This window comes from Pseudochaenichthys georgianus, unplaced genomic scaffold (genome assembly GCF_902827115.2).
Source record: "Pseudochaenichthys georgianus unplaced genomic scaffold, fPseGeo1.2 scaffold_540_arrow_ctg1, whole genome shotgun sequence".
Classification (NCBI taxonomy): Eukaryota; Metazoa; Chordata; class Actinopteri; order Perciformes; family Channichthyidae; genus Pseudochaenichthys; species Pseudochaenichthys georgianus.
This window is the reverse complement of record NW_027263101.1, coordinates 100,507-114,354: the sequence shown is the minus strand read 5'-3', so window position 1 is coordinate 114,354 and position 13,848 is coordinate 100,507. Positions and strand designations below refer to the sequence as shown.

Genomic DNA, 13,848 nt, shown 5'->3' with positions numbered 1-13,848 from the left:
CCGGCTGGGGCTTTAAGGGCACCACCGTCACGCGCATGCGCAGTGCCCGCTGGAGCTGTAAAGGCACCACCGACACGCGCATGCGCAGTGCCGGCTCGAGCCGTAAGCGTGAAACATCTGTCACTCAAGACAGTGCTGTTACTGGCCCTGGCATCAGCCAAGCGGGTCAGCGATATTCATGCACTGTCTGTACATCCCTCATGCACTCAGTTCGCCCCAGGGCAAACGAGAGTGTTGTTGGAACCCAACCCTGCCTTTACACCAAAGGTGGTTGGTTCGTGTACCCCAATTGACATTGAGGCATTTCCTCCGCCGCTGGTTTCCTCTGGGGAGCAGCAGCAGGATCTGTTGTGTCCGGTCCGGGCTTTACACACATATATGGACAGATCAAAAGAGCTTCGTCTTAATGACCAACTCTTCGTGTCCTGGGCTAACCCTCACAAGGGTAAGCCTGTTACTAAGCAACGACTCTCCCACTGGATTGTGGAGGCAATTGCTTTGGCCTATACGAGTCAGAATTTGCAAGCAGCTTCGGGTCTGCGGGCTCACTCGACTCGGGGCCTGGCTACATCCTGGGCTTTGTTCAAGGGTGTTTCCATCCAAGACATCTGTGCAGCGGCGAGCTGGTCCTCGCCTCTCACTTTTGTCCGCTTTTACAGGCTAGACGTCTCCGCTCCAAGCGTGGCCCGAGCAGTGCTGGGCACCTTGTTGAGTCGGGACTCTACCTGTTAAATTCTGGTTGATCGGTGATTTTCGAGATAAGCTCGTCTGGCAATACGGGAGCTACAATATCCCATAGTGAGACATCGAACGGAGTGTTATGAATGAGAACTATAGGTTACTTACGTAACCCCAGGCCTCAGAGTAACATGAAGTGAAATGTCTCACCAGACGGCCCTCCTTGCTATGGTGAAGCGAGAAGAGGTGCTTATTTTGAATGACGCATGCGTTGTGGCGATCTTCCGGAATCAAAGATTTCATAAAAATATATTCTCCCACTTCACAAAACTATACTAATATAAGATAGTCTCTAAAGAAAAAAAATATATTGTTTGTATACTGACAGTCTGAGCAGGGCCTTATAGAAGGGTCTGGTGAAGAAAGCATCCAGTAGGTACTGATGAATTAGAGCCAGGCCAAGGATACGACCACTGAAACGAAACCTGGACACAGGCACGAAACAGGCACACACATACACACACAGCAAACATTAAAATCAGCAAAATGAAAGAGTAAAATGTTTCTGACCTCATACCAAATACAGTATCATACTACAATGACGGAGTTAAGGAAAATGTCATAGTTAAATAGCCCTGTTCTAGGTGAAACCTGCACTAGTTCTCCAAATTCACTTACTTTCTTTGGAATGTCAATCTTTATAACAAAGTCATGCTGCTCTTAAAACAAGGGGGTACGTATGGTAACCCTATGTATATAAACACAGGCGGAGCCCTCTACTGGACTCTATGGGTACTCCCCTTGATCCTATCATGCAAGCATTCATCCACTGAGACTTTCTAGACGTAGCCGGCCCCTGGGCGGTTCTACCTGAATGTGCGCGTATCTCACCGCATAAAAGGAGTTCTCACCTCCTTACTGTCATCCTTTACTTCTCTTCAGCAAGTAGCATAGGACAGACAGGGACCCTGAGTAGAGGGCTCTGCCTGTGTTTATATAACAAGGGTTACCATACGTAACCCCTCGTTATACCTCTCACAGGCCCTCTATTGGACTCTATGGGTACAGTGGGCGGAGCCCCGATGTATACACGCGCTGTCGTCCCACAACAACACTGTTCCATCTCACTGTTTCTGACCGGCTTTCTGGTTAGCAGCCGCTGCGCCTCACTCACCTCTCCCTCGGTCGTAACCGTGGAGAGAAAAGAGGCTGCGGCTGACAGAGCACACCCTGACGCGCTATGCTATGACGTGGAGGACTCCCCCCTCCTGCCCTAAAGCAGGGGCAAAAGAGTCCTCCAGCCCCTATGGGCCCATGTGCGCGTCATGTGGGGAAAAAACGTAAGCGCATTACATCCGGGGAGGGGGTCAGAAGCCCACTGACCCACAGCCCCCCTCCCTCCTCACCAGTCCTGTGTTGCCCCAGCAAGCACAGACGATGAAAAGGAGCCAGACATGTCCAAGAGATAAAACTTTATACTCACAAATACAAAGCCGTGGCAGCACATCACTCCCACCCTCATCCACCTCCACTGGTTGCCGGTCAAGTCCCGCATATTTTCAAAACCCTCCTCCTTACCTACAAGTCCCTCCATGCCCATGCCCCCCATTACCTATCGGACATCCTTCACCCACATGCCCCTCCCCGGAACCTGTGGTGTTCAGACTCTGGCCTGCTTACCACCCCCCGCACCAAACTGCGAACCTTCGGGGACAGAGCCTTCAGTGTGGCGGCCCCCACCCTCTGGAACGCAACATCCGCAACATCCCCACGCTTGACGCCTTCAAAAGGGCCCTCAAGACCCATCTGTTCACTAAGGCCTTTGGCCCTTAATCTATTGTTGTTTTGTCTGTCTGACTGGTTGTCTGACAGCCTTTTGTTTTGCCCTGTTCTTCCTTGTAAAGCGACCTTGGGTCTCATGAAAGGCGCTATATAAATCCAAGCTATTATTATTTATTATTATTTATGAAGGGGCCTGGCGTTGACCAAGATGCCACCGTGCATATGTCCTCCACACACACGCCGTTAAATAAGGCTGTTGACACAGCCATGGCTCATGTAGAGTCTGCACGGACCCCCGTAGGGGAAGGCTCGCCCCGCCTGTCCGTAGGCACGTGCAATGCACTCGCAAAGCCAGCCTGCCAGGCGTTTCTTGGACAGAGCGTTTCCCGTTACCCCACCCCCGAAGCACACAAACAGCTGTTCCGTGTGTCTAAGGGCAGCCGTGCGCTCCACATAATATGCCACCGCACGCACCGGGCAGAGGAGGTGTAATTTAGCCTCCCTCGCCCCACTATGGGGGGGAAGATTAAAACCCCCCAACTGAATAGCCCTCGACCTGAACGCACTCCTTAGGCTCATTCTTGCTCGTCCTTGTGTCCGGCCCCCTGAGTTCCCCAGTCGCAGCCCTTGAGCCCGGCCCCGTGAGTTCCCCAGCCGCTGCCTTCGCCCTCGAGCCCGGCCCCCTGAGTTACCCAGCTGCTGCCTTCGTCCTCTTGCCCAGCCCCCGAGTTAACCCGTCGAGGTCTTCGCCCCTGTCTTCAGACCCCTGAGTTTTCCCGCCACGGACTTCGCCGCCCTTTTGCCTTGCCCCCGGGCCGTCCGCCCGAGTCCCCCTTCTCGGTATCTGCTTTGCCCCCGGGCCGTCCGCCCGAGTCCCCCTTTGCTTTCCCCCTGGGCCGGCCGCCCGAGACCCCCTTCTCGGCTTCTGCTTTGCCCCCGGGCTGTCCGCCTTCAGCTGGCTTGGGATACGAACTTGCTTACTAGGCAGTGGTGACCACATACTGGCCGCCAGCCCTAACCACTGAGCTATCCAGGGGCCCATTTGAGGGCTTTTTAACCTGTTAAGCCCGATTGCCCCCGCCCCACAACAATATTCACGAAACTGTGTCTCAGGGCTTCTTAACATTTAACAACCTATTAATGTGTCATACCCACTTAATGGGAAGAAACTCAGCTATCAGACAATATTAATCATTTTTAGCTAAACAAAACACAAGGGTAACACCAAGCCTCTGAATTAGCCCTTATATCCAGAGATATGGCAAATACACCCAAATGACCCCAGATGTAGGTTTTTTTTTCTAAACCTCTTTAAAAATGTCAAATTGTACTTGTTTTGCATCACTCTTGATACAGGGCACTTATTATATGTTATAGTTTGGATTCCTAAAGGTTTTTGTCTATTATCCCATCATTCAAGGGTGGTTTTCACTATAAGTAATGGTTTTTCTTGGACGGAAACTATCATTTACATTTTTGTACTATGTTCAATCTGAATTTACTTTAAAATAAAAACATCTATATTGATTCTGACTTTTCTACATCCAACTCACAGGTGTATCATTGCTTTGAGAACACAGATTATTAATTTACCCCTTTTAGAAGTGAAGATATAGTCATTTGTTCTGGGAATGTCATTTTCGAGCCTGAGACCTGAAAAACAGACTCAGGGTAAATTAATAATCTTTTTTCTCAAAGCAATGATAAACCTGTGAGTTGGATGTAGTTTTCTACATCCAACGCACAGGTTTATCATCAATATAGATTTTTTTTATTTTAAAGTAAATTCAGATTGAACAACATGTAAATTATAGTGTCAATATTGAAAATGCTATTCATTTAGATTAGTAAATCAAATGGCATTTCCCCCCATGTCGAGACCTCCAGTGTTCGACGGTGTAAAAATGTTCTTTCCCACGTTGAGCCCCTTATACAATTTGAATGACTATCTGAGACATCCTATGCACAGCAGCGAATTTTCATTGCCTGCTTTAACAACTTTGATGCAACTGGTTCAAACCTAGCTGATGGTTCTACTGCCTCATAATGCAGTTGCAATCCAATTGCTAGAGATGGGACTGAGACAGCCACAAGGATGCAGAAAGGCTAGGAGAATACCAAGGCTGCGCCTGTAGTTCTTAGCAACAAGTTCCCTAACCTGAATGTTCGAAAGTCCTTACAAAGGATGCAAGGCTGGGTTGAATTGAAGGAACAGGAGGAGCACCTGCATTGATGCACCTCCATATTAATCTCAAACAGAGAGAAGGGCAATTCATTCCTGCTGGCTTGCCATTTCGAACACTGTTTTTTTTTACAGTGAGATAGCGGTGGTGGGAACTGTCAGTAGTTGGGAAGTGCTTAAACCTCCATCCTTGTTGCTACTAGCCCCATGGCAATACAGGTAAGTGCGATACTTCACCCAGAAGACATATTAACTTTTTTTTCTGCTTTTCACTATTTAATAATGTGGCATGATGATCACTTTCCGACTAAGTGATGCGCCTGCCTGCCTGTATGTGTCCTGCCACACATTTTTTACTAATTGTATTTGTGGGACAAAGAAAAAAGACGTCTGAATGGGCTGCGCCCCGCCAACGGAGCCCCGCGCCCCCCCTGAAATTCAAGGTGTTTAACATTTCTTTATAATTTTCAGGTGTGTATATCGGCTCACTTTTGAGAGTCCTTCTTTAGTTTGGTTGCCTATTTAAACTTGCGCCCTTGTGGCCTCTATTGTTTATTATGTCAACCGGTGCCCTTTTGGCCCTTTTTGTTGTTTCAGGCTGCCTGCCTGCCATTTTGTTTCACCTTGCTTTATAATAAAACCATTTATAATTATTACCAATTCCAATCTGGTGTATGTTGCTTTCCTCTTCCCCTAGTCGCGACGTAACAATCTTTCAAGATCACAGTGTCACACAGCGCCCTGACTCAGGTGGTGATCAAATAATCACTGACAGGGCTTGTTCCTTTCTATAATCATAAAATCAGTTGAAATAAATCAGGAGGCTTTGGGGCAGCATGGGAGGTACCAAGGCTTTGTTGAACCCTAGGCTACATGTTTACCTTTCTTTTTCCCTATTAATTTGTATTTGTTTTAAAAGGGTAATAAAGTAATGTGCAAGATACGTATTCACTGTACAAATGGAATATTAAACAGACCAGGGAGCTGGTCACAATACAACAGTCTTTACAATAAAAAAAGCTTGAATCAACCAGTAGTGTAAACGTTATTTCTTAAATAGAGTGCAAACAGCTATAAAGAAAAGTGAAATTGTACAATTATAGCAAAAAAAACTGTACCAACTGACAAATTAGAGTTGAGTTAAAGTATATTTAACAAAACACTGATTCACCCTGTGTCTCTGTATGTTTGTTTGTTTGTTCCTATTGCACAGCTTACCATTCCAGATGGTTTTCAACAAATGCTGACATGGGGCTGATTTGAACGGTGTAAGTATCGTTAGCTGAGTATTCAAACAGACCGTAGTATGGATTAAACAACTCCTGAGACAATAGGAAGAAAAACTCTCTGGACGGACCACTGTAGTCCAATCTGAAAAGAGAACAAGAGACAAAAAACATCTTTACATACTTAACTGTTAATATGATAGAACATTTTTTTTATTTCCCCTGTAACATATATTTAATAAAAATCTGGTTCAATTATCGTCATTAAAGAAAAAAGACAAAATACAGTTGAATAATTTTTTGGACAAATAAACTGATTATACAAAGTTTAAAGATGTGAGATATATTTTCCAATATTCAATTTGAGAAAAACAATTATGGGGTCCAGTGTTAATATATACAATTTTAAACAGTAGGCCTACTTAAAAACCAACATGTTGGCAATATAAATCACAAAGCTCTGTGCTTCAAAAGCTTAAAAGAACAGCCTACAATAATGTCCTGGAGCACATTCAGCTGTGTTATTTCATTGGTCAATTATGTGTTGTTTGTGTTGCTCACCCCTCCTCTCCGAGGAAAGTAACGTAGAGTTTGTTTCTCTGCAGCTCTTTGCGGGAGTATGCCATCACCTGGTTAAAGGTTCCCTCCAGCAAGTGTTCTCTCCTGATCAGCAACCTACAACAAGCAGGAAAGCTTACTGGTACTGGTACTTTTACATTTGAAAATCTGAATTTTGAGTTTTTCTTTTGCTTCTGTTCAACTGTTCAGTTCAACTGTTCAGTTTCAAACTGTTCAGTTTCTGTACATTTTATTTCCCTAATTGTAGGTCTAAAATGAGTTTCAAACTGTCTTACAAGGGTAGGAATACAATTCTGGTGGTGCTATTGGTGGCAAATTAGTGAATTGGTTAATTATTATATTAAAATGTAAATGTATTTATCAATGTATTCCTGAAACAGTGGTAGCTGTTTAAATATCCTTAAATATGTAGTTAGACTTTATATTAAATATCATAGTTAGGATGATTCAGATCAATTGACATATATGTGGGACCCTACTATAACAATCTAGTGTGAGCTGTGTCTGAACTGTAACTGTGACAATCTTATTGCATAATATAACGGCTTTGGACCTTTCACTTTATTTTAAGGTGCATTTAATTTATTCATAATGTGAAATTTGAGTCTTACTTGATTTTGCCTGGTCCCTGCCCGTAGCCCTTGGCCTCTAATTTCCTGTAAAAGTTTCTTAGTTTGGCCTCAAAGTCTCTGCGGTAAGGAGCTGGAGCCCTGGCCCTCTGCAGGCCTATAAACACACATAAACTGGAGTTAATATAAAACACTGGAAAAAATGTTTTGTAAACAATGTGAAGTTCTAAGACTGAACTTGAGAGGTAGAGAGGTTCACAGCGCCTTTACAAAATGTGTCAGAAGCTTAATGAGCTATATTTTGTAGCTAGTCAACAAAGTGACCTATGGGAGATCTTTTTACGGTGAGAATGACTGATGTGGAACTACTGAATTGATACATCTATACATTTGTATCATTCAGCAACAAAAATGTAACTTGTGCTAAAATATTCACTCTTCTAATCTAAAAAATCAATGCAGGGTAACACTTTGGTTGTGAAAATACGAACAATAATAATGAGTTGATCCCACTCTCTGTGACACCATTTCTTAATTCCTCCCATGACTCACTCACACTCTCACACTCACACACACACACACACACACACACACACACACACACACACACACACACACACACACACACACACACACCACACACACACACACACACACACACACACACACACACACACACACACACACACACACACACACACACACACACACACACACACACACACACACACACACACACACACACACACACACACACACACACACACACACACACACACCATTAGATTGAACAGTTGATGGGGAAAATACTGAGTTGATTCTGAGCAGAGTTTGTCTACCATATGTTATTTTTACTTTTCGTGAATACCAGGATGTTCTTAACACTGTGAATTGAAAACTCTGCAGCCTTGACCATCTAGTTGCTCTTTCGGAAGAGGAAGCGGGGGGGGAAGAAAGTTTAATCCACAACAAAATTATTACATTGCATCCTGCAACACTGTAGCAATAATCCTAATCCTATTTTTACATATAGAAACATTTCATAGTTTACATTACTGTCTGCAGCTGTTTGTTTGTAAATAAATGTTTATGGGACACTGAAATGTAATGCTTTTTAAGACTAGTGCAATCCCGTTTTAATTAATCAAAATGTATAACAATCATTCAAAACAAATATAAAATCTGTTATGATCTGTCCAAATCCAATACATTTTAATAGTAAGCACAATATGTCAAATCCTATAATAATAGATTTATTTTTTTAGCGCTTTTACAGGTACTCAAAGACGCTTTACAGATATAGTGAAAAGAAAAGAACAACAAATAAATATATAGTTAAAGTTAAAGTCAAATAATACAAGAGCAATCACACATTAAAAGCCAGATTGAAGAGGTGAGTTTTGGTGAGTTTTTTGAAGGTGGTGAGGTCGGTGCAGTCTCTGATGGGTTGGGGGAGTGAGTTCCAGAGGGTGGGGGCAGCAACGGAGAAGGCTCTGTACCCCCAGGTCCGGTGCTTGATGCCTGTGGGGATGGATAGGATGTTGGCTTCTGATGAGCGGAGGCAGCGGGAAGGGGTGTGGTGGTGCAGCAGGTCTGTGAGGCAGGGGGGGGGGCTGATTGTTGAGGGCTTTGTAAGTAATCAGGAGGATTTTAAAGGTGATTATTTGACGGACGGGGAGCCAGTGGAGCATCTGGAGGACGGGAGTGATGTGGTCTCGGGAGCGGGTGTGGGTAAGGAGGCGGGCAGCAGAGTTCTGGATATGTTGGAGTTTATTGAGGAGGTTGGATGGTATGCCGTAGAGCAGGGGTGCCCAACCTTTTTTGAACCGAGAGCTACTTTTAAAGTTGCCAGTCTGCCGAGATCTACCAGTCCAAATAGAGAGGCGTAGCCATTACTGACAGCCTACTACCAGGTAAATACACACTTCTACTTGTATAAAACTGACCTTTGTACGATTAATACCTCATAAAATGCTGCAGATCCTTTATCTTACCTCTTTCTAATCTACACACATACAAGTATGTAACTGAAGTTACACAACAGTGTTGTTGATACAGAGTTGGAGTTTATTCACACGTCACATACTACAGTGGGTAATGTTTTCAAGAAACATTGAACAGTGCTGCCACATATGACACAGGAAAAAAAGAAAATACTCTGAACCCTTTCTCTGCCATTATATAAAAATAGTGTTGCTTCAAAAGTATAAATTAGGCTTACTAATAAGACAACTCAGATCTGAAGCTACACAGGAATCTGCTGCCAAAGTGCAATAAAAAAGACAAAATTAATAGAATCAAACCCTTTTTTGTTGCATTTTAGTAGAGTATACAAATAAATGCCTTTAATAGGATGCAAGCAAGTTTCTTAACCTGAATTGATAATAGACTATAATCAATTTAAGTTTGCATTCTTATACCATTTTGTACAATAATTACAATGACTAAGTTCAAACAAACTAAAACTCACAGCTGATTAATAACGGTATCCAACTTGAGTTTTTATTATATCAAAAACCTGTTGAAATGCTACTGTTATTGTTGTTGTTTACTGTCCCCAAAAGCGTGTCGGCAGCGATGGTCGGCAGCCTCCAGGAATGCTTCTTTCACAACTTCGCCATCTTTGAAAGACTTCATGTGTTTCGCAAGAACGTGACTGACACGATAAGATGCTATGGTAGCAGCCAGAAAATGGACTGCTGTGCATTTAGCTGTCCTTTCAGGCCCCTCCCCTTTTGGGAGCGTAGGGCAGAATTAGGAGGGAATTCCGTCTCGTAGCGTTTGTGCACTGTTTTGAAATGCCGCTCCTAAATTACCCTTCTTCGATAAAGCCACGCTCGCATTGCAGATGAGACAGATGGACTTTGAATTGGAATAGATAAAAAAAGAATCATCCTCCCACTCGGAGTGAAAATGATATATTTTGGGCTCTTTTACTTCTGCCATAATTGCGGTCTTGTGTGTGTGCGGACTGTCACTCCTGTTGACACGGACAACATCAGCGAAATACTGCCCACTGCCCACCAGCCACGCCCCGACACATGGGGTCACGCCGGCCAATCACAAAGCTTTGATGCGTTCAAGTGCATTATTCTGGCACAGGACGATTATGTTATAGGACATTAACGATATAACAGAATATTGTTGTTCTATTTTTAGACACATCTCGCGATCGACTGGGAATCTCCCCGCGATCGACCGCTGGTTGGGCACCCCTGCCATAGAGGATGCTATTGCAGTAGTCGAGTCGTGATGTGATGAATGCATGAATCAGGGTTTCAGCAGCAGAGGAGGAGAGTGATGGGCGGAGACGGGCGATGTTTTTGAGGTGGAAAAAGGCGGTCCTGGTGATGTGATTGATGTGGTGGTTGAATTTGAGCTGACTGTCGAAGATGACTCCGAGGTTGCGGATGTGAGGGGGGGAGATAGAGTGTGGCTGTCAATGGTGAAGTTGAAATTCTGGGTGGCTTTGGTACGGGATGGGGGGCCGATGATGTCTGATTTGGCACTGTTCAGTTGGAGATAGTTTGCTTGCATCCATGCTTTTATTTATGAGAGACAGTTGGTGAGAGTGGAGTGTGTTGTGGGGGTGATGGTTTTTGTTGAGATATAAAGTTGGATGTCATCGGCGTAGCAGTGAAATTGAAGGTTGTGGCGACTAATTATTTTTCCAAGGGGGAGCATGTAGAGGATGAAGAGGAGGGGGTCAAGCACCGAACCCTGGGGGACGCCTTGGGACAGAGGAGCACTGGAGGAGGTGCAGTTGTTGATGTTGATAAACTGATGTCTGTCGGTGAGGTAGGATTTCAGCCAGGAGAGTGCAGTGGCGGTGATGTTGAGTGATGATTGGAGGAGGGACAGCAGGATGGTGTGGTTGATGGTGTTGAATGCTGTAGTGAGGTCAAGGAGGATGAGGATGTTCAGGTTGCCGGAGTCAGAGGAGAGGAGGAGGTCGTTTGTGATTTTCAGAAGAGCTGTCTCGGTGCTGTGTTTTGATCGGAAACCGGATTGCAATGGCTCAAAGAGGTCATTGGAGCTGAGGTGGGATTTAAAGATCAAATGCAAAGATTTTTTTATAATTGCCAGTAAAATGGAAATCATATAGCTACAACACTATCTAAGACATTGCAGTATTAAAATCGGAGATAATATGCGTCTGGCAATGCGCAATATTTATTTTGTTCAACCCCCAACACCAAGTCCGACGATTTATTTCTCAGCCGCTCATCTCCGCAAGATGGCGTCGCGTGACGTCAGAGTGGCCAAACATATTTCCACCTGGCTTATGGCTCACAGCTGCTTCCGCCGATAGTACAACTTAGTTTCGTTATCATGTCTGATTCTGAGTAGACTATAGACTAAAAGCTTTAGGAATCCAAACTATAACACCCTGTATCAAAATTGATGCAAAACAAGTGAAATTTTAGAGGTTTAGAAAAATAAAGTCCAGGCGACCTCTGGGTAATTTGGGAACCATCAGTTCCATTTGAACTTTTTCACTGTAAAAATCATTTTATTACTTTGAATTATCACTATAGGTATTCATTCCATCCAAATACAACTGTTGTGAAAAATAAATAAAACATACTCTGTTATCCTCTTAGCCCAACGGACCCGAAATCGCGTCATTTGCAGGAAACGACGTCTAAGGAACCTTAATATTTAATAAACTATGAATATTTTATATCCATATAACGGGAAAAAACTCATTTAACTGATCTTTTTCATTTATTTTTTAAAAAAAAAACACAATGCTAACAGTGAGCCTCTGAATTAGCCCCGAGCAAAAAATGCTAACCTATTACTGCACCGAAAATCACTCCTAGCTCCCTTATTACTTATCCTAGCTCCACATCCAACACATTGTTTATGATCGTAAAGACACAGAATCTAAGGGTGCCCACCTCAACACTGAAAGATACAAACTCGCGAGGTTATCAACAAAAACGTACATCAAAACATGTGGCGCTAGGTACTAACATGAGCTAGGCTTACCTTCTTCTTTGTCTGGTCTAAAATGGCATTAAAATGATAAAAACGATGATGTAGTTAATCCATAGGTTAATATCCAATGGGGCTGTGTCCCCTTTGAAATGTTCTGATAATCTATAAGCAATACAACTGCAATTCCGTTATCTGCTGTCCGCTCTGTGCTCCGTGTGCTTTGAAATCAAATCAACATTTGTTTACCTCAATTCTTTGGCGTTTCTGCATTGCCCGGCTCTTTCGTTCTTTCGGTTGTTTTTTGTGCTAGGGTTTACTTTAAATGCTTCTCCACCAACAGACTTGACGATGGCAGGATCAACATCGCGAAGTGGTCAGAGCACAACTTGCTCCATTTTGTCGGCTGCCAGCCAACACGATTCACTCTTTAACAGGGAACAGGGAGTGAACGCTGGCACGACTGGCTGCCGCTGCTCTCTGGAACTACGGAGTATTACTCCAATTATCTCGTTTCTTTGTCACTATTTTTACTGTTTTCTCAGCAATTAGAACAGCAGCCTACGTTCCCGACAATATCAGTGACTTGATCCCTTGTTTTAACTTGCAATCGTGTGTGTTTTGGACCACCGATTTACCGGCTTCCTACCTGGCTAGCTCCCCTGCCTCGCCTAGCCGCCGCTGCTATCATACCGGGACCTGTATCTGGTAGCTTCACCATCCAGGTAACGATGTGGATCAACAGGCTGCTGGTATGGAGTATCCTCGCATGGATTATATCCTTCATAGTCCATCCAGTAACACCGATACTTCAATACTCAGCAGTCAAACTTTTCCAACTGCGATTCCACCTGTCAGAGCCCCCACCGACATTGCATCACCTGGACATCGCTCATCATGCTCGTCGGAAATACATCCACCGCGGATCCCGTCGGAGCTTCAACTTCGATGACACAAAACCAATTCCATCCTTCTGTTCCTCAAATCCTCGTCCCGCAAGAAGATCCACCGGACGGTCTATTGACCACAGCTCGCTAGCAAACCTGGCCAGGTGTGCTAGTGTTGGCGTCAAACCTGACAGATATGATCTCGCCATCGGACTATTCAATATCCGCTCGCTCAACAACAAGGGACTTCTACTTCATGATCTACTGGAAGATCATAAGTTTGATTTTATATGTCTGACTGAGACGTGGCAACAGCCCAATGACTTTACACAGCTTAATCAAACTATCCCACCTGGTTTTGTTTACACCAGCAAATCCCGTCCCTCTGGCAGGGGCGGTGGTCTCGCGATACTTTACAACGAGAAGTGGAAAGTATCTGCACTGACAGTTCCTGTGAATACTTCCTTTGAGTCCATTGCTCTGCAAATCAATGGGCCAATTCCAACAATTCTTGCCACTGTCTATCGTCCACCCAAGGCCAATAAGGACTTTTTAAATGAAGTATCTGCTTTTTTTACTTCCCTATCTTCTCTCTCCCCTAATATAATAGTGATAGGTGATTTTAATATTCACATGGACAATGTCAACAATAGTCTCACAAAGGACTTTACATCATGCCTGGACAGTTTTGGACTACAGCAATATATTGACTTTCCCACACACTCCAAAGGACATATACTTGATCTGATCTGCTGCTCTGGTGTAACTCCTCTGAACTGCTCTGCATTCGATTTGCCCATTTCTGACCACAAGTTTGTAACCTTCAATGTCAAGTTAACATTACCCAAAGCAAATATGTCACGTTCCATCTCATTCCGTAATGTCAAGAATATTAACACGTCTGCTTTTTCTAATGGAATTAACAACCTCCCCTGCAAAGACTGCCTATCAACCACAGATGAGCTGGTCTCCCATTACAATGACGGACTCCAGAACCTTTTAAA

At 44.0% G+C, this 13,848-nt stretch overlaps 1 protein-coding gene across 1 annotated transcript in view; it reads right to left on the bottom strand.

Moving 5' to 3' along the window:
* LOC117443110 (E3 ubiquitin-protein ligase HECW1-like) overlaps window positions 1-13,848 on the bottom strand; it is a 46,861-nt gene that overhangs the window by 16,242 nt on the left and 16,771 nt on the right. The window contains exons 9-12 of the mRNA XM_071202542.1: window positions 7,059-7,173; window positions 6,430-6,543; window positions 5,861-6,013; window positions 1,065-1,163 (exon numbers count right to left, since the gene is read on the bottom strand). Coding sequence (XP_071058643.1) covers window positions 1,065-1,163; window positions 5,861-6,013; window positions 6,430-6,543; window positions 7,059-7,173 — 481 coding nt within the window. The remainder of the gene's footprint in view (window positions 1-1,064; window positions 1,164-5,860; window positions 6,014-6,429; window positions 6,544-7,058; window positions 7,174-13,848) is intronic.